Source organism: Cebus imitator, unplaced genomic scaffold, assembly GCF_001604975.1.
Source record: "Cebus imitator isolate Cc_AM_T3 unplaced genomic scaffold, Cebus_imitator-1.0 Scaffold85, whole genome shotgun sequence".
In the NCBI taxonomy this organism is placed as follows: domain Eukaryota; kingdom Metazoa; phylum Chordata; class Mammalia; order Primates; family Cebidae; genus Cebus; species Cebus imitator.
The window spans coordinates 4703683-4727185 of NW_016107400.1; the positions used below are offsets into that span (position 1 = coordinate 4703683).

General features: G+C 49.8%; 2 protein-coding genes across 12 annotated transcripts in view; both read left to right on the forward strand.

Moving 5' to 3' along the window:
- The window catches only part of VWA3A (von Willebrand factor A domain containing 3A), a 68083-nt gene extending 60833 nt beyond the window's left edge, over positions 1 to 7250 (forward strand). For 7 of the 9 annotated variants that reach the window (XM_017534357.2, XM_017534356.2, XM_017534362.2 and 4 more), the window contains 3 exons: positions 810 to 907; positions 1076 to 1141; positions 1752 to 2351. In XM_017534357.2, coding sequence (XP_017389846.1) covers positions 810 to 907; positions 1076 to 1127 — 150 coding nt within the window. In that variant the 3' untranslated portion in view covers positions 1128 to 1141; positions 1752 to 2351. Of the gene's footprint in view, positions 1 to 809; positions 908 to 1075; positions 1142 to 1751; positions 2352 to 7167 lie in introns of those variants that run through there. The other 2 variants (XM_017534358.2, XM_017534359.2) reach the window with 2 other exon arrangements.
- A 131-nt stretch (positions 7251 to 7381) lies between these two features.
- The window catches only part of SDR42E2 (short chain dehydrogenase/reductase family 42E, member 2), a 31355-nt gene continuing 15233 nt past the window's right edge, over positions 7382 to 23503 (forward strand). For 2 of the 3 annotated variants that reach the window (XM_017534366.2, XM_017534367.2), the window contains exons 1-6: positions 7382 to 7424; positions 10386 to 11477; positions 11935 to 12030; positions 15037 to 15094; positions 16393 to 16511; positions 17847 to 17922. In XM_017534366.2, coding sequence (XP_017389855.1) covers positions 10422 to 11477; positions 11935 to 12030; positions 15037 to 15094; positions 16393 to 16511; positions 17847 to 17922 — 1405 coding nt within the window. In that variant the 5' untranslated portion in view covers positions 7382 to 7424; positions 10386 to 10421. Of the gene's footprint in view, positions 7425 to 10192; positions 11478 to 11934; positions 12031 to 15036; positions 15095 to 16392; positions 16512 to 17846; positions 17923 to 23503 lie in introns of those variants that run through there. The other variant, XM_037740575.1, reaches the window with a different exon arrangement.

Sequence of the window (23503 nt, forward strand, 5' to 3'; positions counted from 1 at the left end):
TGCAACCTCTACCTCCCAGGTTCAAGCAATTCTCCTGACTCAGCCTCCTGAGTAGCTGGGATTAAAGGCACCCGCCACCCTGCCTGGCTAATTTTTTTATTTTTAGTAGAGACAGGGTTTCATCATGTTGGCCAAGCTGGTCTCAAACTCCTGAACTTGTGATCCATCCACCTCAACCTCCCAAAGTGCTGGGATTACAGGTGTGAGCCACTGCACCCGGCCTAGTCAACATTTTTTAAAAAGCGTGCCTCAGCCAGGTGTGGTGACACATGCCTATGGTCCTGGCTACTTGGGAGGCTGAAGTGAGAGGATAGCTTGACCCCAGGAGCCACAGTAAGCCATGATCACACCACTGCACTCCAGCCTGGACAACAGGGCGAGGCTCTATCTCTCAAATCAAACAGATAAAAAGCACACATGAGTCTATTTTACTAGAAGAAATGTTATTAGAACAAAAAAGGCTGAACAGATTTTGCTGAATAGCAGTGAGATAAGGAACTTGTGCCATTTCTGTTTCACTGGCCCAGAGGGGGGCCACCTTCACTCAGTTTCTGACACCATCACGCTTTGCCACCATCCCCTCCCTACACTGACCCTCAGACACCTTCTTTCAAAGTGTCCCCTTTGTAGAATGATTGTCTTGATCGGTAGTGAGCTTCCCATCCCTGGAGATATATAAGCGGAGGCTCACAAGATTTCCTGCACTGGATGGAAGCCAGCATTTCATTAGCTCTGGGGAGATTTTGGGTTTTCAGCTCCCATTCAATTATTTAATGGATCAAACTTCACACTCATTTCCCTTTTTCAAGGATCCCACGCTGCCACCATTTGAAGGAGATGATTTAAGGAGACTGGCCCAGGAGATCACCAAGGCCAGAAGCTTCCTCTCGCAGGCCCAATCCTTCAGGTATGCGCTTCACACAGCCTCTCCCACCTGCCATGTGGCTACAGCCCCTGCAGACCCCAGACCCCATCGAGAAGGGCTCGCACCTGTCATGATACCCTTGCTCCAAGGGTTCCTGCCCAGAAATTTAGGCACCAGGGAGACCATCTTTCTTCATTTCCTGCCCACCAGATCCCAACTGCAAAAGAAAAATGAGGCAGAACCAAAGGTCACGCTTTCCTAGAGGAGTGTTCTCAGGTAAGGGGCGGGGCTAGACCCCGCACTGCCTGAGTGTGCACTAAGAGCCAAGTGGCATGCTCTATTTTGTGGACAATAATAACTTTGGTTGTGGGGGGTGGGCAGTTAAAAAATAATGATTCTGGGCTGGGCGCAGTGGCTCACGCCTGTAACCCCAACACTTTGGGAGGCCGAGGCAAGTGGATCTCAAGGTTAGGAGTTTAAGACAAGCCTGGCCAACATGGTGAAACCCCGTCTCTACTAAAAATACAAAAATTAGGCGGGCACCTGTAGTCCCAACTATTCGGGAGGCTGAGGCAGGAGAATCGCTTGAAACCAGAAGGCAGAGGTTGCCGTGAGCAGAGATCACGCCACTGTACTCCAGCCTGGGCAAAAGAGCAAAACTCCATCTGGAAAAAAAAAAGGATTCATCTAAGCAGAAATGTCATCCTGCAAGGGACCACTCACTGAGCAAAGCTTGGCCCGGAGGGCAGGATGGGGTGGAACGCTGTGACCTGCAGGAAACACAATTCCCGGTATCAGGACCCCCGGAAGCTGAGGAAGGAAACACTGTCTTTTGTGTGAGGGGACATTCCTGGGTCTAATCTAATTCTCTTGCCCTGTCCCTCAGCACACCCTACTCTCCAGCCACTAGACCGTCCCTTTCTGGGAAGCCCTAAACCAAGTCCCCTGCCTGAACGGTGCTTCTTGCCCCCTCTGCCTGGAGACTCCTGCTCGCCCATCAAGCCACAGCTCAAATGACATCAGCTCGCTGGGACCCACCTAAAGTGAGGGGCCTCCAGCCTCTCTCTTGCAGCATCCTGACCACGCAGACCCCTCATACTCAGCACTCCATGTCCCGCCACCTTGCTTGCTGACCTAACTCTTCTCCTTGACCATGAGCTCCCTCAGGATGAGACTGGTGTCCCAGGATCTGCAAGTCGCCAAAAGCTGCCACATGGGAGACATGTGGTGAACAGTGAGCAGGCAGCTGAGCTGTGGGAGCCTAGCTCTGGAAAGCAGCCTGATGGGGTGATCTCCACCCTGGTCCATGAGGGGCTAATGCAGAGTCACTGTTGGCCCATCCTGGGGGAAGAAGAAACAAGTGAACCACACCACCACCCTCCATCCCTGCCCAACCAAACTGAAGTGAAGGCTGCTCATCTGGGGTCATTTTCTAAAATTAAAAGCAATTACTTCTATTCCACTAATAGGATCAACATGACTTTAACTGTTTGAAGTGATCATTGGGGTGTGTGTGTGTGTGTGTGTGTGTGTGTGTGTGTGTGTGTGTAAATTTTTAGTGAGATAAAACTTTATTAAAAGACTCATATTCATAATATATAAAGAATTTCAGTAAGAAAAAGATAAACATCCCAATTTTTTTTTAAACGGAGTCTCACTTTCACCATGTTGGCCATACTGCTCTCAGACGCCTGACTTCACGTGATCTGCCCGCCTCAGCCTCCTAAAGCACTGCGATTACAGGTGTGAGCCACCATGCCTGGATATCTTGTTTTTTTTTGGGTTTTGTTTTGTTTTGTTTTGTTTTTAAGAGACAGGGTCTTACTCTGTTGCCAAGGCTGGAGTGCAGTGGTGCAATCTCAGCTCACTGCAACCTCTGCCTCCCAGGTTCAAACGATTCCCCTGCCTCAGCCTCCCAAGGAGAGTAGCTGAGATTACAGACACATGCCACCACACTCAGCTAAATTTTTTTGTATTTTTAGCAGAGATGGGGTTTTGCCATCCATGTTGGCCAGGCTGGGCTCGATGCCCTAACCTCAGGTGATCCAGCCTGCCTGGGCCTCCCAAAGTGCTGGGATTACAGGCGTGAGCCACTGCACCGGGCCCATCCCAATTTTCAAAATGGACAATAAGTACATGAGAAGGTGCTCAACAGCCTACCTGCCAGGGAAGTAAATGTAAGTTAAAACCGCGGTGAGATTCCTCTACACTCCCACTAAAAATAAAAAGACTGGAGTCGGGCACAGTGGCTCATGCCTCTAATCCCAACACTTTGGGAGGCTGAGGTGGGAGGATCGCTTGATGCCAGGGTTTCAACACCAGCCTGGGCAACATAGCAAAACCCCATGTCTCCAAAAATTTTACAGTAATTGCCCAGGCATGGTGGCACATGCATATAGCTTTAGCTACTCAGAAAGCTGAGGCATGAGGATCAGTTAAGTCCAGGAGTTTGAGACTGCAGTGAGCTATGATCGTGCCACTGCACTCCAGCCTACGCAACAGAGACCTGTCTCTTAAACAAACAAAAACAAGGTAGCCAGGCGTGGTGTCACTCGCCTGTAATCCCAGCACTTTAGGAGGCTGAGGTGGGTGGATCACGTGAGGTCAGGAGTTCGAGACCAGAATGGCCAATATGGTGAAACCCTATCTCTACTAAAAACACAAAAATTAGCCGGGCGTGGTGGTGCACTCCTGTAATTTCAGCTACTCAGGAGGCTGAATCAAGAGAATCGCTTGAACCAGGAGGTGGAGGTTGCAGTGAGCTGAGATTGGGCCATTGCACTCCAGCCTGGGCAACAGAATGAGACCCTGTCTTTAAAACAAAACAAAACAAAACAAAAAAGAACCACAATATCAAGACGTGGAACAGCTGGAACACTCACATTCCAGTTTGGGTAGGGGTTGGGGAAGGGATGTGTAATTTGACTTAATAACTTTGGAAGACTATTTGGCAATTTCTACTAAAGTAAAATATATGCCTACTCTACGATCTGCTAATTCCACTCCAAGACTAATGAGTGCATATGTTAGACAAAAGAGATAAGAATTTTTCCAGCAGCCTTATTCATTAGAGCTCAAAATTGAAAACTACCCAATGTCAGTCAGTGGCAGAACGGGCAAATAAAATGCGATACATTTTATAGTGAAATATTATGCACCAACTTAAAAAGAATGAACGGCTGACATGGTAGCACATACCTGTAATCTCAGCTACTCACGAGGCTGAGGCAGGAGAATCTCTTGAACCCTGGAGGTGGAGGTTGCAGTAAGCTGAGAGATCACACCACTGCACTCCAACCTGGATGACAGAGCTAGACTCCGTCTCAAAAACAAAAACAAAACTAAGATGCTAATGCTTGATGAGACCCTGCTTTGGCCAGGCTCTGTGCTGGGCCCAGGAAGGCAGTGGTGACCACAGCCCCTGCCATGGTGAATCTGGTCCATCTTAGACAGCTGCCATTCTGGGCCACATCTACAAATACAGAGAAAAGGGCCTGTGGAGTTTGCATTCACGGGCTAGAGCTGTCACAACAAAGTACCACAAACTGAGTGGATGAAACAACAGAAATGTATCATCTTATTGTTCTGGAAGCTGGAAGTTCAAGATTAAGGTACCCTCAGGGCCATGCTCCCTCTGAAGACACTGGGAAGGATCCGTTCCAGACTTCTCCATTCTGGTAGCTCCTTGGCTTTGGGCAGCATAACTGCAGTCCTCATGTGAAGCTCTCTCTATGTTCATGTCTTTGTCCGAATTTCCCCTCTTTATAAGAACACCAATCATACTGGAATAAGATCCCATTCTACTCCACTATGACCTTAACTCATTACATCTGCAATCGTTCTATTTGCAGAGTTAAAGTTAAGTCCATGGGATTGGGACTTCCACATATGAATTTTGTGAAGAACACAATTCAGCCCGTCACAGATGTAAGTTATGCTTCTCTTTGCAAGACAACACCTGCAGCTTGTACTGAGGAATATGAGTTCTTGGCCCTGTTGGTGGGAGAAGAAGAAGCTGGTTGTTGTGAATGGAAGGTTGGACCAGTCACATGGCTTATGAAGTGGGGAAGGATAGGACCTAGGTTCAAATCCCAACCTCCCGTGTAATGTGGATAACAGCTACCACTGTTTGAGCACTGACTCAACACCATTGCTACCACTGTTTGAGCACTGATTGAGCAGGCACTATGCCCAACATTTTGCAATGAGCATGTCAGCCATAAACCTCACAGCATCACAACTGTAAAGTGCACATCATTTACAGTTTACAGATGAGGAAACTGAACCTTGTAGCTGCTCAAAGACAGAGCAAGAAGGTGGCAAAGCCAAGATTTAAATCCAAGAATGACCCCATGGCTTTTTCCCACCACATTCAGAGCCCCTTTTCTGAACCTGTTTCCCTGTCTCTAAAATTGAGCTAAAACAGAGTTGTGAGGATTAAGCAAGATCTCTTACCATCTGACTCGTAGCACATACACACTAAGATTTTGTTTTTCTCTTCCCCACAACTATGCCCATAGAAGGTGTTGTATGGGTGGAGCCTTTCCAGTTGCCCTTTTCAGAGCAAAGCAATCAGCCCTTCCTGCTCTCAGCCCCTGTGGCTCCATTACAGCAATTGTGAGCTGTTGGGCGCCTGCCTGACTCTCCACTACTGCCACTTGAACATGAGTTTTCTTTTACTGAGACAGGATCTCACTCTATTGCCTTGAGCTCTCCAGCAGTAAGATTGCAGTGGTGCAATCATGGCTCACCACAGCCTCCACCTCCTGGGCTCAGATGATCCTCCTGCCTCAGCCTCCCAAGTAGCTGGGACTACAAGTACATACCACCATGCCTGGCTAATTTTTTTGTATTTTTTGTAGAGATGGGGTTTCACTATGTTACCCAGGCTGTTCTCAGACTCCTGAGCTCATGTTATCTGCCCACTGCAGCCTCCCAAAGTTCTGGGATTACAGGCATGAGCCACCAGGCCCAGCTGAACATGAGTTTTCAAAGGATGATATGATCCAGCACTGAAGAAGGACCCATCAAAAGCAGAATGATGTGATTGGTGCATAAATCAACAGAGATGAGTGGAAGATCACAAGACAGGAAGACTAGATAGATGGGTAGAAGGACAGAAAGAAAGATAGGATGAATTAGACAGGTGGAAAGTTGGATGGATGGAAGTTTTGATGGGTAGGTGGAAGCATAGATGATGGAAGGTTGTATAGACAGGTAGAAAAATGGATGGATGAAAGGTTGTATGGACAGGTGGAAGTACAGATTAGGATGGATGGATAAGTGGAAGGATGGATGCATAGGTGCAAGGCTGGATGATGGAAGGTTGGATGGATAAGTGGAAGGATAGATGATGGAAGATGGAATGGATAAGTGAAGGATGAATGGATGGAAGATCGGATGGATAAGTGGAAAGTTGGATGGATAAGTGGAAGATCAGATGGATAAGTGGAAGTTTGGACGGATAAGTGGAAGGATGAATGGATAAGTGGAAGTTTGGATGGATAAGTGGAAGGTTGGGTGGATAAGTGGAAGGTTGGACGGATAAGTGGAAAGATGGATGGATAAGTGGAAGGTTGGACAGATAAGTGGAAAGTTGGACGGATAAGTGGAAGGTTGGACGGATAAGTGGAAGGATGAATGGATAAGTGGAAGGTTGGACGGATAAGTGGAAGGTTGGATGGATAAGTGGAAGTTTGGATGGATAAATGGAAAGATGGATGGATAAATGGAAGGATGGATGGATACGTGGAAGGATAGTTGGATAGGTAGAAGTATGGATGATGGAATAACTTTTTTGTTTTTGTTTAAATATTTGCAAATCATTTATCTGACAAGGGATTTATATCCAGAATGTATAAAGAACTCTTAAAAGTCAACAAATAACTCAACTGAAAATGGGCAAAGGATTTGAATAGACACTTCTCCAAAGAAAACACATTAACGTGCCAATGAGCACAAGAAAACATGTTCAGCCACATTAGCTATCAGGAAATACAAATGAAACCACAATGAGAGACCACTTCACACCCAATAGAATAGCTAAAATTTTTAAAATAGATAATAAGTGTTGGTAAGGATGTGGAAATATTGGAACCCTGTACACTGCTGGTAGGATTGTAAAAATGGTGCAGCTACTTTAGAAAGCAGTTTGGCAGTTCGTCTCTTAAAAACAGAGTAATCATATGACCCAGCAATTCTGCTCCTAGATATAGAGAAAACACTGTTTCTTAGGGTTCCATGACGACTTGGCTGGCAGGACAGAGCCCGTCACGCAAGACCTTTGCGTCTTTTCCCACCAGAAGCGTGGACCATTTCGCCCATCCTGCCCTACTGGCCTCAGTTTTCCCCTCTGTGAAAGTCTGCGGGTCTCCACCTGAAAGAATGCAGGTGCTCCCGCGCCGGCAGTGGGCGGGCAGAAGAGCAGGCAGGGGGTGGTCCCGATGCCACGCCCCGCCCCGTTCTGCCCCCTCCAGAGGAGGCGGTGGCCCGGTGGCCCTGGCAGCTAGCAGACAGGCGCAGCGCTGGGAGCACGCAGCGCCGCGGGAGCCCTGGCCAGGTGAGCAAAGCCCGGACACGGGCCAGGGACGCAGATGCTGGCGGGACAGGAAGGGTGAGGGGGCCAAAAGGGAAGGGGACCCCCACCCTCGAGCTGCCCGCGAGCCCAGCTCGCCCAGGGTCAGTCCCTGATGCTCTCCTCCCTTTTGCCAGTTCCTTTCACTAAACCCGATTTTGGGGTCCCCATCGACCTGGATTCCGGCAGACACATTGTCTGTGAGTCCATCAAAGTTTATTTATGTTCTCTGGGCCTCAGTTTCCACCTCTGGGTAATGGAAACCATAGCCTGTACTTTACTGAACTTCCAAGAGAATGAGTGCAGCCATGTGTGAGTTGGTCTGGCGCGCTACCACAGCACAGCCAGATCCCAAATGTGCCCCAGAGATTTTGTTCACCCAGCAGCATTTGCTGACTGCCTGCTTTGTGCCAGGCACTGTCCTAGGTGCTAGGACACTCCAGGGAATGAAATCCCCCTGGAGCTTTGCAATCTAGGCTTGCAAGCCATTCTGGTGTCTGTTTTCTCATGACCACCCTGTGAAGAGCCGGAGCAGCCAGAAATATTTGGGTCCATTCGCAGCTGTGGGTACTGAGGTACAGTGAGGTTTTAAGGCCTGTACCCAAGGGCACACCCCAACAAGTGAGTACCCAGGGCTGAGTCCAGCCTTTGCCACAAAAGGCATTCCCTTAGGGTAGAAAGTCGGCTCTGGTCCCATAGACCCTTCCCCAGAACAAAGTCCTCTGGGCCTGAGTATAGGAGGAGGACTCTGCTGTGGGGCTGCATCCTCTCCCCTCCCTCTGGGGGATTTAGGCCCCTCCTCTGTGAGGAGGGTCTCTCTCATTAAACCCATGAGTGCGCTGGGCATGTGGCTCACGCCTGTAATCCCAGCACTTTGGGAGGCTGAGGCAGGCAGATCACTTGAGACCAGGAGTTCGAGACCAGCCTGGCTGACATAGCAAAGCCCATCTCTACTAAAAATACAAAAATTTGCAGGGGTGGTGGTGCATGCCCGTAGTCCCAGCTACTCTGAAAGCTGGGGCAGAAGAATTGCTTGAACCGGGGAGATGGAAGTTGCAGTGAGCCAAGATCATACCACTGCACTCCAGCCTGGGCAACAGAGTGAGACTCCTTCTCAAAATAAATAAAGCCATGAGCATTCATGCTCCTACTGGGTAGGACTGTATTCCTCACCCAGACACTTGATGAGCAGGGCAATAACAGAGGAAATTAAAAATACAGCCCCTCTACCTGCCAGAGTCCCTGCCCTGTGACCACCACCAGCAACAACTATAGGGCTCATCAGCCCCGTCACTCACCAAACCTCCATTCTTTCATGCAGCCAGTATATGCCATGCAGAGCAGAGACTCACCCATCTGTGTAGGTAGAGCCTGGTGCACAGAGGCCCCTAGCACATGGTTGCTGTTGTTATGGTTATGATCACCTGGTCCTGGTCATCCAGCCTCACCCTCAGGTGGAACAGGAGGTTGGAGGAGTCGGGGGAAGGGTGGATGATGGCGACAGTGACTGACACCCTGGCTTGCCTTGAGTTTAGACTGAAGGCTGGGCACAGTGGCTCACCCCTGTAATCTCAACACTTTGGGAGGCCAAGGCAGGAGAATCGCTTGAGCTCAAGAGTTCAAGACCAGCCTGGTCAACAGAGTGAGACTCTGTCTCAAAAATAAAAAAAGATCTAGGGAGCTGGAGCTGGGTGCAGTGGCTCACACCTGTAATCCCAGCACTTTGGGAGGCCGAGGTGGGAGGATCACTTGAAGTCAGGAGTTCGAGACCAGCCTGGCCAACATGCAACAACCCCATCTCTACTAAAAATACAAAAATTAGCCAGGCATGGTAGCATGCACCTGTAGTCCCAGCTATTTGGGGGGCTAAGATAGGAGGATCGCTTGAGTAGGGAAGGCTGAGGCTGCAGTGAGCTATGATCGTGCCGCGGCACTCCAGCCTGGGTGACAGAGAAAAAAATAGTCTGAGGCAGCAAAGAACAGGATCCTCAGTGCTGTCCCCCTAGACCCATAGACCAGAACCTAAAGCCTGCAGAGGGATTGGGCAGACCCTGTGGTTCCAGCCACCTATACTACCATAGGACCCGGGAGGACCAGAGGTGGCAGGTGGTAGGGTGGGGACAGGCACAGCACTTGGAGTCATGTACAAGTTACCAGGATGCAGAGTCCTTTTGGATCCTGTGTGGATTCTCCTCCTCCTCCTACTCCTTTTCCTCCTCCTCTTCCAGAAAGCCCTCCCCATCTCCCCAGTCAGAAAACAGCCACCTCCCAAGCTGGTGAGGTTCCTGCTCAATGATTTGCCCTGTCTTCCTTTGGTACTCCATGGAAACTGGAATTTTAAGGACCCGGTAGAGAAGTCAGGAATGCTTGACATCAACCTCAGTCACACAGTGTGACTTTAGACTTCAATTTCCCTAGCTCTAAAATCTAAGTCTTGGCCACATTGTCTCTGACTCTCTGTGCAGAGGACAGCAGCAACACTGGAGATTTTTATTTATTTATTTATTGAGACTGAGTCTCACTCTATCACCCAGGCTGGAGTGTAGTGGCACCATCTCAGCTCACTGCAACCTCCGCCTTCCATGTTCAAGTGATTCTCGTGCCTCAGTCTCCTGAGTAGCTGGGATTACAGTTGTGCCCCACCATGCCCGGCTAATTTTTGCATTTTTAGTAGAGATGGGGTTTCACCATGTTGGCCAGGCTGGTATCAAACTCCTGGCCTCAAGTGATCTGTCCGCCTCAGCCTCCTAAAGTGCTGAGATTACAGACATGAGCCACCTTGCCCAGCCCATACTGGAGATTCTGGAGATTCTGAAATGGACAGGTTCCCTGGGAACTCAAAGAGTCTCTAATTTCCACCTGGAGTTCCCCTCCTCCTAGAGGTCTAATAATCTATGTGACTTGAAACAACTCTAGAGAATGCTTTCTTCTATTTTTTTCCCACAGGTGGTCGGTTTCTGGGTCTGCATGGCTCAGTAGAGGATGAAGCCCAACCCCCCAGGCTCTTCCCCAGAGGCCTGCAAACCTGCAGGCCAGGGTGAGAAGAGCTGCCCTGTCTGCCAGGCCTGTGGAGAGGTCTCAGGCCCAAGGTCTGATTTAAGGTCTGAGTCAGGGCCTGCACCAAAGCCTGGTGCCATTCCAGGGCCTGGGCTGGGGCCCAAAGCTATTCCAGAACCTCAGACGGGTTCTGGTGCTGTTCCGAGGCCTGATACTGTTTCAGGAACTGGACCAGGTCTAGGGCCTGGGCCAGGCTCTGGGTCAGTACCTGGGCCAGGAGCTAGGTCAGTACCTGCACTAGGAGCTAGGTCAGTACCTGCGCCAGGAGCTAGGTCAGCACCTGGTCTAGGAGCTGAGTCTGCACCTGGTCTAGGAGCTGAGTCTGTACCTGGGCCAGAAGCTGGTTCTGTACCTGGGCCAGGAGCTGGGTCAGTACCTGGGCCAGGAGCTGGATTGGTACCTGGGCCAGGAGCTGGGTCTACACCTGGTCTAGGAGCTGGGTCAGTACCTGGTGTAGGAGCTGGGTCTGTACCTGGGCCAGGATCTGGGTCTGTACCTGGTCTAGGAGCTGTGTCAGCACCTGGTGTAGAACATGGGTCTGTACCTAGGCCAGGAGCTGGGTCAGTACCTGGTGTAGGACTTGGGTCTGTACCTGGGCCAGGAGCTGGGTCAGTACCTGGTCTAGTTCTTGGGTCTGTACCTGGGCCAGGAGCTGCGTCAGCACCTGGTCTAGGAGCTGGGTTGGCACCTGGGCCAGCATCTGGGTCTGTACCTGAGCCAGAGCTAGGGCCTGGGCTCAGACAGGGGTCTGGGACTGGGCCCAAACCCAGGGAGTCAACAGCAACCCCAACACCAGCACCACAGCAGAAGACTCAAGCCAAACCCACAAAGGCTGCCAGGCAGAAGGTTCTGGTAACTGGAGGAGGAGGCTACCTGGGCTTCAGCCTGGGATCCCACCTGGCCAAGAGCGGCACTTCCGTCATTCTGCTTGACCGCCGCAGACCCCAGTGGGAACTGTCCCCGGAAACCGAGTTCATCCAGGTACGGGGACAAGGGTCTTAGTAGACTGGGGTGGTGGTGATGGTCAGGGGAGAGTGTTTGATGTGAAACCTGTGGTGTGGAGTTTAGGGGCAGAGACTCTGAAGCCAGACTGTTTGAGTTCCAGCTCTGGCACGACCAGCTGGGCAGCTGTGGTCACAGAAAGGGGACAGTAGTAACACTGACTTCACAGGGTCTCATTAAGAGTTGATGAAACAGTGCACATAAACCTAGCCCAGCCTCTGTGACCTAGAGAGTGTGATGAATGAGCACAGGATGATGCCCACGGTGCCCTGGAGAATCCTTTAGTGAATCCTGCCCCACCAGCCTTTCCTGACGCAACAGAGGCTTGGCCTGGGCTGGGTCGGGGGCCAGCTCTGAGACCAGGCAAGGTGCAGAGGTGTTATCTCTTGCTTTGGACTTGAACCCCCTGCCCTCATCTCTTTTTTCTCTGGTTCAGGCTGACGTCCGAGATGAAGAAGCCCTGTACCGTGCCTTCGAAGGGGTGGACTGTGTCTTCCATGTCGCTTCCTATGGAATGTCCGGGGCTGAGAAGGTGGGCTCCTCACATACAACACCTGCAGTTAGACAGAGTGGGGTTCCAGTCCTGGCTCTGCCCTCACGCCCATCCATTCCCTCTCACGCTTCACCTACTGTAGGAAGGACTTGGGCTATTCCCAGCCTGCATCTTGCATCCATGAGACCAATACCAGTTTTGCCATTTTGGTTTGTTTGGGGTTTGTTTTGTTTTGTTTTTGAGACAGAGTCTTGCTTCTTCACCAGGCTAAAGTGCAATGTCGTGATCTTGGCTCACTGCAACTCCACCTCCCAGGTTAAAGCGATTCTCCTGCCACACCCTCCCCAGTAGCTGGGATTACAGGCATGCACCAACAGGCCTGGCTAATTTTTGTATTTTTAGTAGAGACAGGGTTTCACCACATTGGCCAGGCTGGTCTCAAACTCCTGACATCAAGCAATCCATCTGCCTCGGCCTCCCAAAATGCTAGGATTACAGGCTTGAGCCACTGTGCCCAGCCTGTTTTTGTTTTTTTGAGACAGAGTCTCACTGTCACCCAGGCTGGAGTGCAGTGGCACAATCTCAGCTCACTGCAACTTCTACCTCCCAGGTTCAAGTGATTCTCCTGCCTCAGCCTCCTGAGTAGCTGAGATTACAGGTACTACCAACACGCCTGGCTAATTTTTGTATTTTTAGTAGAGATGTGGTTTCTCCATGTTGGTCAGGCTGATCTCAAACTCCTGACCTCAGGTGATCCACCTGCCTTGGCTTCCCAAAGTGCTGGGATTACAGGCATGAGCCACCGCACCTGGCCCTAGTTCTGTCATTTTATAACTGTGTTACCTAGGGCAAGTTTACTTAACCTCGCTGATCCTCTTTCATCATCTGGAAAGTGAGGACACTACTATTAGTAATACCACAACCTCTTCAGAGAGTAATGTGGTAGTATCCACCAAAACATACGGGTACCCCTTGACTCAGAAATTACACTCACACGTGCATTTGCAGCATTGTTTTTAATAACAAAACCCTAGAAATAACCCATCAGTTGAGGGCTATTTAAATAAATTGTGTGTGTTTTGTTTTTGTTTTTGTTTTTTTGAGGTGGAGTTTTGCTCTTGTTGCCCAGGCTGGAGTGCAATGATGTGATCTTGGCTCACCGCAACCTCCGCCTCCCGGGTTCAAGCGATTCTCCTGCCTCAGCCTCCCGAGTAGCTGGGATTACAGTCACCCGCCACCAAGCCTGGCTAATTTTGTATTTTTAGTAGAGATGTGGTTTCTCCATGTTGGTCAGGCTGGTCTAGAACTCCTGACCTCAGGTGATCCCCCTGCCTTGGCCTCCCAAAGTGCTGGGATTACAGGCATGAGCCACCACGCGCAGCCTAATAAATTGTGTTTTACAATGAAATTATCTGCGGCCATTCAAAAGAAAGAGCTGACTCAATGTGTGCAGATAAAAAAACAGTTTCCAAGGCACAAAGCAGTGTTTGGCATTCTCCTGTTTACAAAAAAAGTGAAAGAAACTGTTTATTTCTATACTCACACATGCTTACATGCTGATATTAACAAGCATAGATTATCTCTAGAAACACAGAAAATTTAACGGTGGCTGCCTTTAGGGAGGGAAAAGGAAGATTTGGAATCAGGAGTGGGAGGGAAACTTTTCACCATACACTCTTCTTACTGTTTGAATTCTTTTTCACCTTGATTGTCTTGCCTATGAAACAAAAACAGCCACAACAAGAATAAATATAGAGCCGGGCACGGTGGCTCACACCTGTAATCCCAGCACTTTGGGAGGCCAGGGTGGGAGGACTGCTTGAGCCCAGGAGTTTGAGACCAACCTGGGCAACATAATGAGACCCCTATCTCTATCTTTATTTATTTGGACTGAATTTCGCTCTGTCACCCAGGCTGGAGTGCAGTGGTGCGATCTTGCCTCACTGCAGCCTCCACTTCCCAGGTTCAAGCAATTCTCCTGCCTCAGCCTCCTGAGTAGCTGAGATTACAGGCACACACCACCACACCTGGCTAATTTTTGTATTTTCAGTAGAGACAGGGTTTCGCCATGTTGCTCAGTCTGGTCTCAAACTCCTGACCTCAGGTGATCCACCTGTCTCGGCCTCCCAAAGTGCTGGGATTACAGGTGTGAGCTACCATGCCTGGCCAAAAATTCTTAAAAGAATAAATATAGGCTGGGCATGGTGGCTCATGCCTGTAATCCCAGCACTTTGAGAGGCAAGGCAGGTGGATCATCTGAGGTCAGGAGTTTGAGACCAGCCTGACTAACATGGTGAAGCCCTGTCTCTACTAAATACAAAAAAAATTAGCCGGGCATGGTGGCACATGCCTGTAATCCCAGCTACTTGGGAGGCTGAGGCAGGAGAATCACTTGAACCTGGGAGGCAGCAATTGCAGTGAGCTGAGTTTGCACCACTGCTCTCCAGCCTGGGCAACAAGATTGAAACTCCATCTCAAAAATAAAGAATAAATATAGCTAAAAAGTAGGCATGGAGCTCACCTCCTGTTGTTAAGAGAATTAAATGAGACTGTGGATCAGGAAGCTCTCGCCCTGTCCCTGGCTCACAGGAACCCTCAGAGTGGCCTAGTTTTTGTTTTTCACACCCCAGCTCCCTCGTGAAGGCTCAGCCCGTATTACCATGTCCACCTTACAGATAGGGAAACTGAGGCTTTGAGAGTAAGAAAATGACCGAACAGGTTCTGAGCCCCTTTTTTGTGCCAGGCACTCTACCAGGTCCTCTCCAGTGTCTTATTAGGTCCTACCTGCCACCCAGGGGAGGAGGTCGGCCCTCATTTCACAGATGAGGTTACTGAGGGCCAGATGTGGGGCAGAGCCTTCCCTGGCAACCCAGGAAGATGGTGTCAAAGCCAGGCACCCACACTCCTGGTGGGCCTTCGGGATCCCTGCTTCTGAGCTGAACATCCTGCTGCCCTGCCCGTCCCACCTGATGCCAAGCTCAGCCCTCCAGCCTCAGCAAGATGTCATGGGTAGCACCATTACTTTCTCACTGTCTTGTCTTTTAGCTGCAGAAAGAGCAGATTGAGTCTATAAATGTCGGAGGCACCAAACTAGTGATTGATGGTAGGTGCTCAGAGCCGGGTATGAGCTGCTGTACATCTCCTCCTCTCCCTTCTCCTGCAGAGGTGGGACCCTCTGGCCATCAAATGAAGGGCCCGTGGGCAGCACATCCTTCGTGTACTGCAGACCTGCCCACGTCCCTGCATGGGTGTGTCAGTGCAGCCTTAGCATGTCTGGGATCATGGGGAACAGAGTTACCTCTCAGGGCTTAGAGGCTGGAGGAAGAAAAGTTGCCAAAGCTGGTCTGGCGCGGTGGCTCACACCTGTAATCCCAGCATTTTGGGAGGCCAAGCGGGGTAGATCACCTGGGATCAGGAGTTCGAGACCAGCCTGGCCGACATGATGAAACCCCTCCTCTACTAAATATACAAAAAAATTACCCAGGTATGGTGGTAGACGCCTGTAGTCCCAACTACCTGGGAGGCTGAGGCAGGAGAATTGCTTGAATCTGAGAGGCAGAGGTTGCACTGAGCCGAGATCACGCCACTGCTCTCCAGCCTGAGCGACAAGAGCGAAACTCTGTCTCTAAATAAATAAATAAATAAGATTTAAAAATAAATAAATAAGGCTGGGCATGGTGGCTCATGCCTGTAATCCCAGCACTTTGGGAGGCCGAGGTAGGCGGATCACCTGAGGTCAGGAGTTCAAGACCAGCCTGACTAACATGGAGAAAACCTGTCTCTACTAAAAATACAAAAATTAGCTGGATGTGGTGGCGCATGCCTGTAATCCCAGCTATTCAGGAGGCTGAGGCAGGAGAATCGCTTGAACATGGGAGGCAGAGCTTGCGGTGAGCCAAGATCGCGCCATTGCACTCCAGCCTGGGCAACAAGAGCAAAACTCCATCTCAATCAGTCAATCAATGAAAAGTTGCCGAAGAACCAAAACTGAAGACCCATGTGTGGGCTGCCTGGGCACGTCTTGCCTGATCCCGTGTGTCTCTGATTCTAGAGATCTTTTTCTGTGTCTCCATCCAGTGAGACCTTCTTCTGACCTGTCTCTGGCAAGGTAGCTCAGGGTCCAAGCCACACTGAGAAAGAATAAGGAGCAGGCCTGGTTCCCAGGGGTCCATGGAGCAGGAACTTGACCTCCACCCTCAGTTAAGGGCAGGAGACCCTTCCGTCCTGAACAGCTCTAGATTCTGGGAGGGTCCTGGGGGGCCAAGTTGCGTGTTGAAGATTCAGTGGAGATCTGCATGGCACCTCCTCAGCTGACTCCCTGCTCACACGTGTCCCGTGTGTGTATCTGTGTCTGTGCACATGTGTGTGTGTGTTTGATGCTCTTTGCACCTGTTGCTGCAGTCTGTGTTCGCCGGCGGGTTCCAAGGCTCATCTATACCAGCACTGTCAACGTTGCATTTGGCGGGAAGCCCATAGAGCAGGGCAATGAGGACTCCGTGCCGTATTTCCCACTGGACGAGGTACCTGTCTTCCAGGAGAGGTGGATGGGGCCCACGGTCCTGGGACCCACAGCTCAGAGGGTAGGGATGGGTGGAAGCAGGGTGGGTTTCACAACTCAGGATGCCTCCTGGCAGGAAGAGGCCCTCAAAATTGGGTGGCATCAGCATTCTCTTTTTTTAGCTGGTCACACCTGCAGGGGCATTGAAATCAGACAGGCCTGGCCTTAGCCTCAACCTGGCCACATCCTACCCATGTGACCCTGTCCCTGAACAAATCACTTAAGCCCTTTGAGCCTCTGTTTCTTTTTTTCTTTTCTTTTCTTTTCTTTTCTTTTCTTTTCTTTTCTTTTCTTTGAGACAGAGTCTTGCTGTATCGCCAGGCTGGAGTGCAGTAGCACAATCTCAGCTCGCTGCAACCTCCACCTCCTGGATTCAAGCAATTCTCCTGCCTCAATCTCCCAAGTAGCTGGGACTACAGGTGCGTGCCACCACGCCCAGCTCATTTTTGTATTTTTAGTAGAGACAGAGTTTCACCATGTTGGCCAGGCTGGTCTTGAACTCCTGGCCTCAAGCCATCTGCCTGCCTCAGCCTCCCAAGCTGCTGGGGTTACAGGCCTTGTTTTTTTCTGTTTGTTTCTTTTGAGATAAGGTCTTGCTTTGCTCTGTCAGACTGGCGTGCAGTGGCATGATTTCGACTCACTGCAGCCTCAACCTCCTGGGCTCAGGTGATCCTCCCACCTCAGCCTCTCGAGTAGCTGGGACTACAAGTGCCCACCACCACACCCAGCTAATTTTTGTATTTTTAGTGGAGACAGGGTTTCATTGTGTTGCCCAGGCTGGTCTCAAACTCCTGGGCTCAAGCGATCCTCCCTCCTGGGCCTCCCAAAGTGCTGGGATTATAGGCATGAGGCACCACACCCGGAGAAGCCTCTGTTTCTTCATCCCAACATGATAACACTATCACCATGGGGCTGTGCAGAGCAGGAAATGAGATAAGCAATGTGAAAATGTCATGTGAACACAAAACAGCCACGTATAGGTAATTCACCCAGCAGGTGTCCAGCATCAGCCTTGCAGGGCAGGCATCTGGGGCTGGCAGCAGCCTCCCTGAGTTGGGCTGCCCAGGTCATTGTTGCTGCTCTGGACCCAGTGCTCCTCTGCTCCTATAGCTCTGGAAGGAGATGCACTGTTCTCCCACCCAGGGGGAGAGAAGGGGCCATGGGGCTCAGGGCTTGGCCATATCCCAGTGGGATTCCCCAGGGAAGGTGCAGCCCTGGGGCTGGCCAGGCTGGGCAGGCATTGCCAGCAGCATTGCTGACCTCCTCTGATGGTTCTGTTTTCCCTGGTGTCTGGCAGCACATAGACCACTATTCCCGAACCAAGGCCATCGCCGACCAACTGACCCTCATGGCCAATGGGACGCCTCTCCCAGGTGAGTGTCGTGGGGCTCTGCTTATCCCAAACACACCTGCCCACTGCTGCCTCCCCCAGCGTACACGTGTGATTCATGCTAATATGTGTCTGAGGCCCGCCTTCCTTTCAAAGGACAGTTTCCCAGGACCTTGGCCGTTTGTCGTTCAGCACATTCTGAGCACCAGCTGTGTGCCTGCGCCCCGCTATGGATACAGCCCAGAAGTCAGGCCTAGTGTCTGTCCTTACATAGGTGGGGAAGAGACTCGAGCAAACCCAAATCTAGCTCTCTTTTCTACTGCACAGGAGCGAATCCAGCTTCAGGGGCCTGTTTACACAAAAGAGTACAAAATGATGAGTGTAGAGTGAGCTGTATGACACTTTGGAAGGGACTTGCATGGGAGAGGCCCAAAAGCTCAAGCTTCAGTGACTTCCCAGAAAAGTCCACCTTGGCTGTCTTATTTATGTTTGTTTCAGAGATAGGGTCTTCTCTGTTGCCCAGGCTGGAGTGGAATGGCACAATCAGAGCTTACTGCAGCCTTGAACTCCTGGGCTTAAATAATCCTCCTGCCTCAGCCTCCCAAGTAGCTGGAACTGAAGGCGTGTGCCACCACACCAGGCTTACTTAAAATTTTTTGGTAGAGATGGGGGTCTCACTATGTTGTCCAGGCTGGTCTCAAATTCCTGGCCTCAAGTGATCTTCTTGCCTCGGCCTCCCAAAGTGCTGGGATCACAGGCATGAGCCATCACGCCTAGCCCCATTCTTTTTTCTACTTTTTCCTTTATTTTAGTTTTATTCTCTTTTTATTTTCATGGGCTCTCCTCCCACAGATTGCATGCTAACTTTATATGCAGAGGTCTAATTAACTGTTCACAACACCCCTTTTAGGTGCAAACCTTAGGTATCCCTTGCTTTCTACACTTCAGAGCCAAATTTATTCAGATAAATTTCATGCTATCCAGATTATCAGGAAAGTTGGGTCGGCGTGGTGGCTCATGCCTGTAATCTCAGCACTTTGGGAAGCAGAGGTAGGTGGATGGCTTGAGTTCAGGAGTTCGAGACCAGTCTGGACAACACGGCAAAATCCTGTCTGTAGAATATATATTATATATATATGTTTTATATTGCTTTCTAAAATTCAGAAAGTAAAAAGAATCAGATAACTTGGTTTCCCTTTACTATCAAAACCATCTAAACTTGAGAGCCAAGTGGATTTGGAGAGTGAAAGGGCTTAAAAATTATAATCCTCCCCAGGGCATGGTGGCTCACACCTGTAATCCCTGCACTTTGGAAGGCTGAGGTGGGTGGATCACAAGGTCAGGAGTTCGAGACCAGCCTGGCCAAAATGGTGAAACTCCATTTCTACTAAAAATACAAAAAAAAAAAAAAAAAATTAGCCGGTTTGGTGGTGCATGCCTGTAATCCCAGCTACTCTGGAGGCCGAGGCAGGAGAATTACTTGAACCCGGGAGGCAGAGGTTGCAGTGAGCCGAGATCATGCTACTATACTCCAGCCTGAGTGACAGAGCGAGACTCCATCTCAAAAAAAAAATTGATAATTCTCAATGTACGGGTGAGAAAACTAAGACAGATGAACTGATATCACTGAAGGTCATACTGCTATTAGGTGGTAGAGGTGGGATTTGAACCCCGAGAGAGTTTAACACCAGAGCCTGGGGCCTAATCACTGTGCAGCGCTGTAGCGCCAGCTAAGCAGGTCCCTGAGCATCAGCTCTTTTCCCTAAAATCTTTTCCACCCTACTCCCCATCACCCTGGGCCAGTCAGGCCTGGATCCCTGATCCCAGTGGAACCATCCTGCTGCTTTCCCAGGGGTTCAATCTTGTGCAGTTGAATTATTTCCTCTACGTGGGGCCTCCACCAGCCAGCTCAGCACCCTGTACTCTAGACACCTAATCCTCCAGCCAAGAATTATTTATATGAGCATCTGCAGCTTTCCATGGTCAGGAGAGTCACGGATACCCTGGCCCTCTGTGAAGTAGCTGTCTGATGCCCCGCCTGCCAACATCAGCTGCAACCCGACCTCCCCTCACTATGCCCAGGTGACCCCGAGTTTAAAATTAGCTGCAGGCTGTTTACAGGAAAGCTCACCCGATACCTGCCTTCCAGGAGTCCAGCTGCAGTCACCTGGGGTCGTTTCCACTCCCTCCTATCCAAGCGGGTTCCTGAAAGTGTTCTTCTGACTCGGCGCAGGGGTCCCTAGCCCTGAGAGCAGAATCCCGAGGCATGCAGATCCCAGCTCAGTGTTAATGCAGTTATGTCCTCCCATCTCTGTCTCTGGGTGTATTAGTATCCTGTGGCTCCCATGACAAATGATGCCATCAAAACTTGATGGCTTAAAACAATAGAAATGGGTTGGACGCGGTGACTGACATCTGTAATACCAGCCATTTGGGAGGCCAAGACGGGGGGATTGCTTGAGCCCAGGAGTTCAAGACCAGCCCAGGCAACATGGCAAAACTCCGTCTGTACAAAAAATACAAATGATTGGCAAGGCGCGGTGGCTCATGCCTGTAAGCCAAGCACTTTGGAGGCCAAAGCGGGCAGATCACCTGAGGTTGGGAGTTCAAGACCAGCCTGACCAACATGGTGAAACCCCGTCTTTAAAAAAAAAGAAAATGACCTGGGTATGGTGGTGCATGCCTGTACTCCCAGCTACTCAGGAGGCTGAGGTGGGAGGATCACCTGAGCCCAGGGAGGTCAGGATGGCAGTGAGCTGTGACCCTCCCTCAAAAACAAAGAAATAAAAGACAATCATTTCTTCTCTCACCATCCTGGAGGCCAGAAGTCTGAAATCAAGGTGTCAGCTGGGCTATACTCCTTTCTTTTTTTTTTTTTTTTTTTTTTTTTTTTTTTTTTTTTTTTTTTTTTTTTTTTTTTTTTTTTTTTTTTTTTTTTTTTTTTTTGAGACGGAGTTTCACTCTCTTCACCCAGGCTGCAGTGCAGTGGGGCGATCTGGGCTCACTGAAACCTCTGCCTGGGTCCAAGCTATTCTCTTGCCTCGGCTTCCTGAGTAGCTGGGATTACACGCATGCGCCACCATTCCTGGCAAACTTTTGTATTTTTAGTAGAGACAGGGTTTCACCAGTTGGCCAGGCTGGTCTTGAACTCCTGACCCCAGGTAATTTGCCCACCTTGGCCTCCCAAAATGCTGGGATTACAGGTGTCAGCCACTGTGTCTGGCCTGCGCTCCTTCCTCGTCTCTTCTAGTTTCTGATGGCCCCAGGCATTCCTTGGTTTGTGGTTGCATTGCTCCAGCCCCTGCCTCTGCCTTCACATGGCCTTCTCCTCTTTTCCATCTGTCTCTTCTCTGTGAGTCTCTTAAGGACACTTGTCATTGGATAGAGGCCCCCTCCCCCGATAACTCAGGATGATCCATCTCGAGATCCTCAATGACATCTGCAATGACCCTTTTTCCAAATAAGGTGACATCAGTAGGTTCTGGGACATGGACATATCTTTAGGGGGCCACCATTTAACCCACTGCACTTGTCCTCCAGGTAAAGTGAGGGGCTTAGAGGATGTAGCAGTTAGGGCATTCGGTTATGACCCAGAGACACTGGCCCCAGCTCATTTATCGGGGGAAAGGGAACTTATCTAGGAAGGATGTGGGCTAGCTTCTGGAAAATAGATTTCTAGAAATGCAACCACCAGGGCTTGGAAAGGGCAGTGTTAAGGCAGCTTCAGGGACCTGGGTGGCAGGAACTGATAACCAGTCTCCTCCGGGTGACTCTATTCCTAGGATTTTAGTTCCCAGTGTCAATGATATCAAGAGTCCCCCTCCTGGGTGAGAACATCCCATGGCCACCTTCTAAACTGATGGTCCCCCTAAGACCTCATGCAGAGGGGGAGGGGCTCCCCAAAGGAAAGCTGTCATAGAAGGTGACCCACCCTGGGATTCCATACCAAGGTTCAGCCCCTTCGGGAACCCGAGCCTTGGGAGGGAGAGAGAGTGGAACCTCTTCTCAGAGGCTCCATTTTAGTTGAGAAGTTGGGGCTGGGAGTTAATTAATTTATAAAATTAAGGTGGGGCACAGTGGCTCACCTGTAATCCCAGCACTTTGGCAGGCTGAGGTGGGTGGATCACAAGGTCAGCAGACCAGCCTGGCCAATATGGTGAAACCTCGTCTCTACTAAAAATACAAAAGTTAGCTGGGCGTGGTGGTATGTGCCTGTAGTTCCAGCTACTCAGGAGGCTGAGGCAGGAGAACTGCTTGAACCTGGGAGGTGAAGGTTGCAGTGAGCCAGGATGGCGCCTCTGCACTCCAGCCTGGGCAACAGAGCAACCTTGTCTCAAAAACAATAAAATAAATAAATAAAAATAAAAATTAGCTGGGTGTGGTGGCATGAGCCTATAGTCCCAACCACTTGGGAGACTAAGGTCTCGAATGCTTGAGCCTGGGAGGTTGCAGTGAGCCGGGATGACACCACTGCATTTCAGCCTGGGCAACAGAGTGAGATCCTGTTTCTAAGTCATTAAGCTGGGTACAGTAGCTCACACCTGTAATCCCAGCACTGTGGGAGGCTGAGGCAGGTGGATCACCTGAGGTCAGGCATTTGAGACCAGCTGGGACAACATGCGAAACACTTCATCTACTGAAACTACAAAAAGTAGTGGGACATAATGGCACATGCCTGTAATCCCAGCTACTCGGGTGGCTAAGGCTGGAGAATCTCTTTAATCTGAGGGGCGGAGGTTGCAATGAGCTGAGATCGTGCCATTGCACTCCAGTTTGGGCAACAGAGCAAGACTCCATTTCAAAAACAAAAGTTATTTTAAATTTTTTTAAATATATTTTTTAAAGTTCTAGCATTCTATAGCACTATATAGTGACTATAACTAATAGCTATTGTGCATTTTCAAATAGCTAGAAGAGTGGATTTTTTTTTCTTTAAGACAGGGTCTTGCTGTGTCACCCAGGCTGAAGTGCAGTGGTGCTATCATGGCTCACTACAGCCTCAAACTCTTAGGTTCAAGCAATTTCCCCACCCCAGCCTCCCAGAACACTGGGACTATAGGCGCACGCCATGGTGTCTGGCTTTTTTTTTTGGTTTTTTTTTTGTCGGAGATGGGGTCTCACTTTGTTGCCCAGGCAGTAAATATGAATGTTCCCAAGACAAAGAAATGATATATGTTCCAGATGATATTAATAGATACGCTCATTACCCTGATTTGATCATTACACATTGTATTCATGCATGGAAAAACCTCAGGTATCCCTTGCTTTCTAAACTTCACAGCCAAAACATCACACCTTACCCCACAAATATCTACAATTATTATATGGCAATAAAAATAAAAGAAAATTTTTTAAATCTTAAACATGAATTATGGCCGGGAGCGGTGGCTCACACCTGTAATCCCAACACTTTGGGAGGCTGAGGCAGGTGGATCACCTGAGGTCAGAAGTTCAAGACCAGCCTGGCCAACATGGTGAAACCTCATCTCTACTAAAAATAATTAGCCAGGTGTGGTGGTGGGTGCCTGTAATCCCAGCTACTCAGGAGGCTGAGGCAGGAGAATTACTTGAACCTGGGAGGCAGAGGTTGCAATGAGCCGAGAGATTGCACCATTGCATTCCAG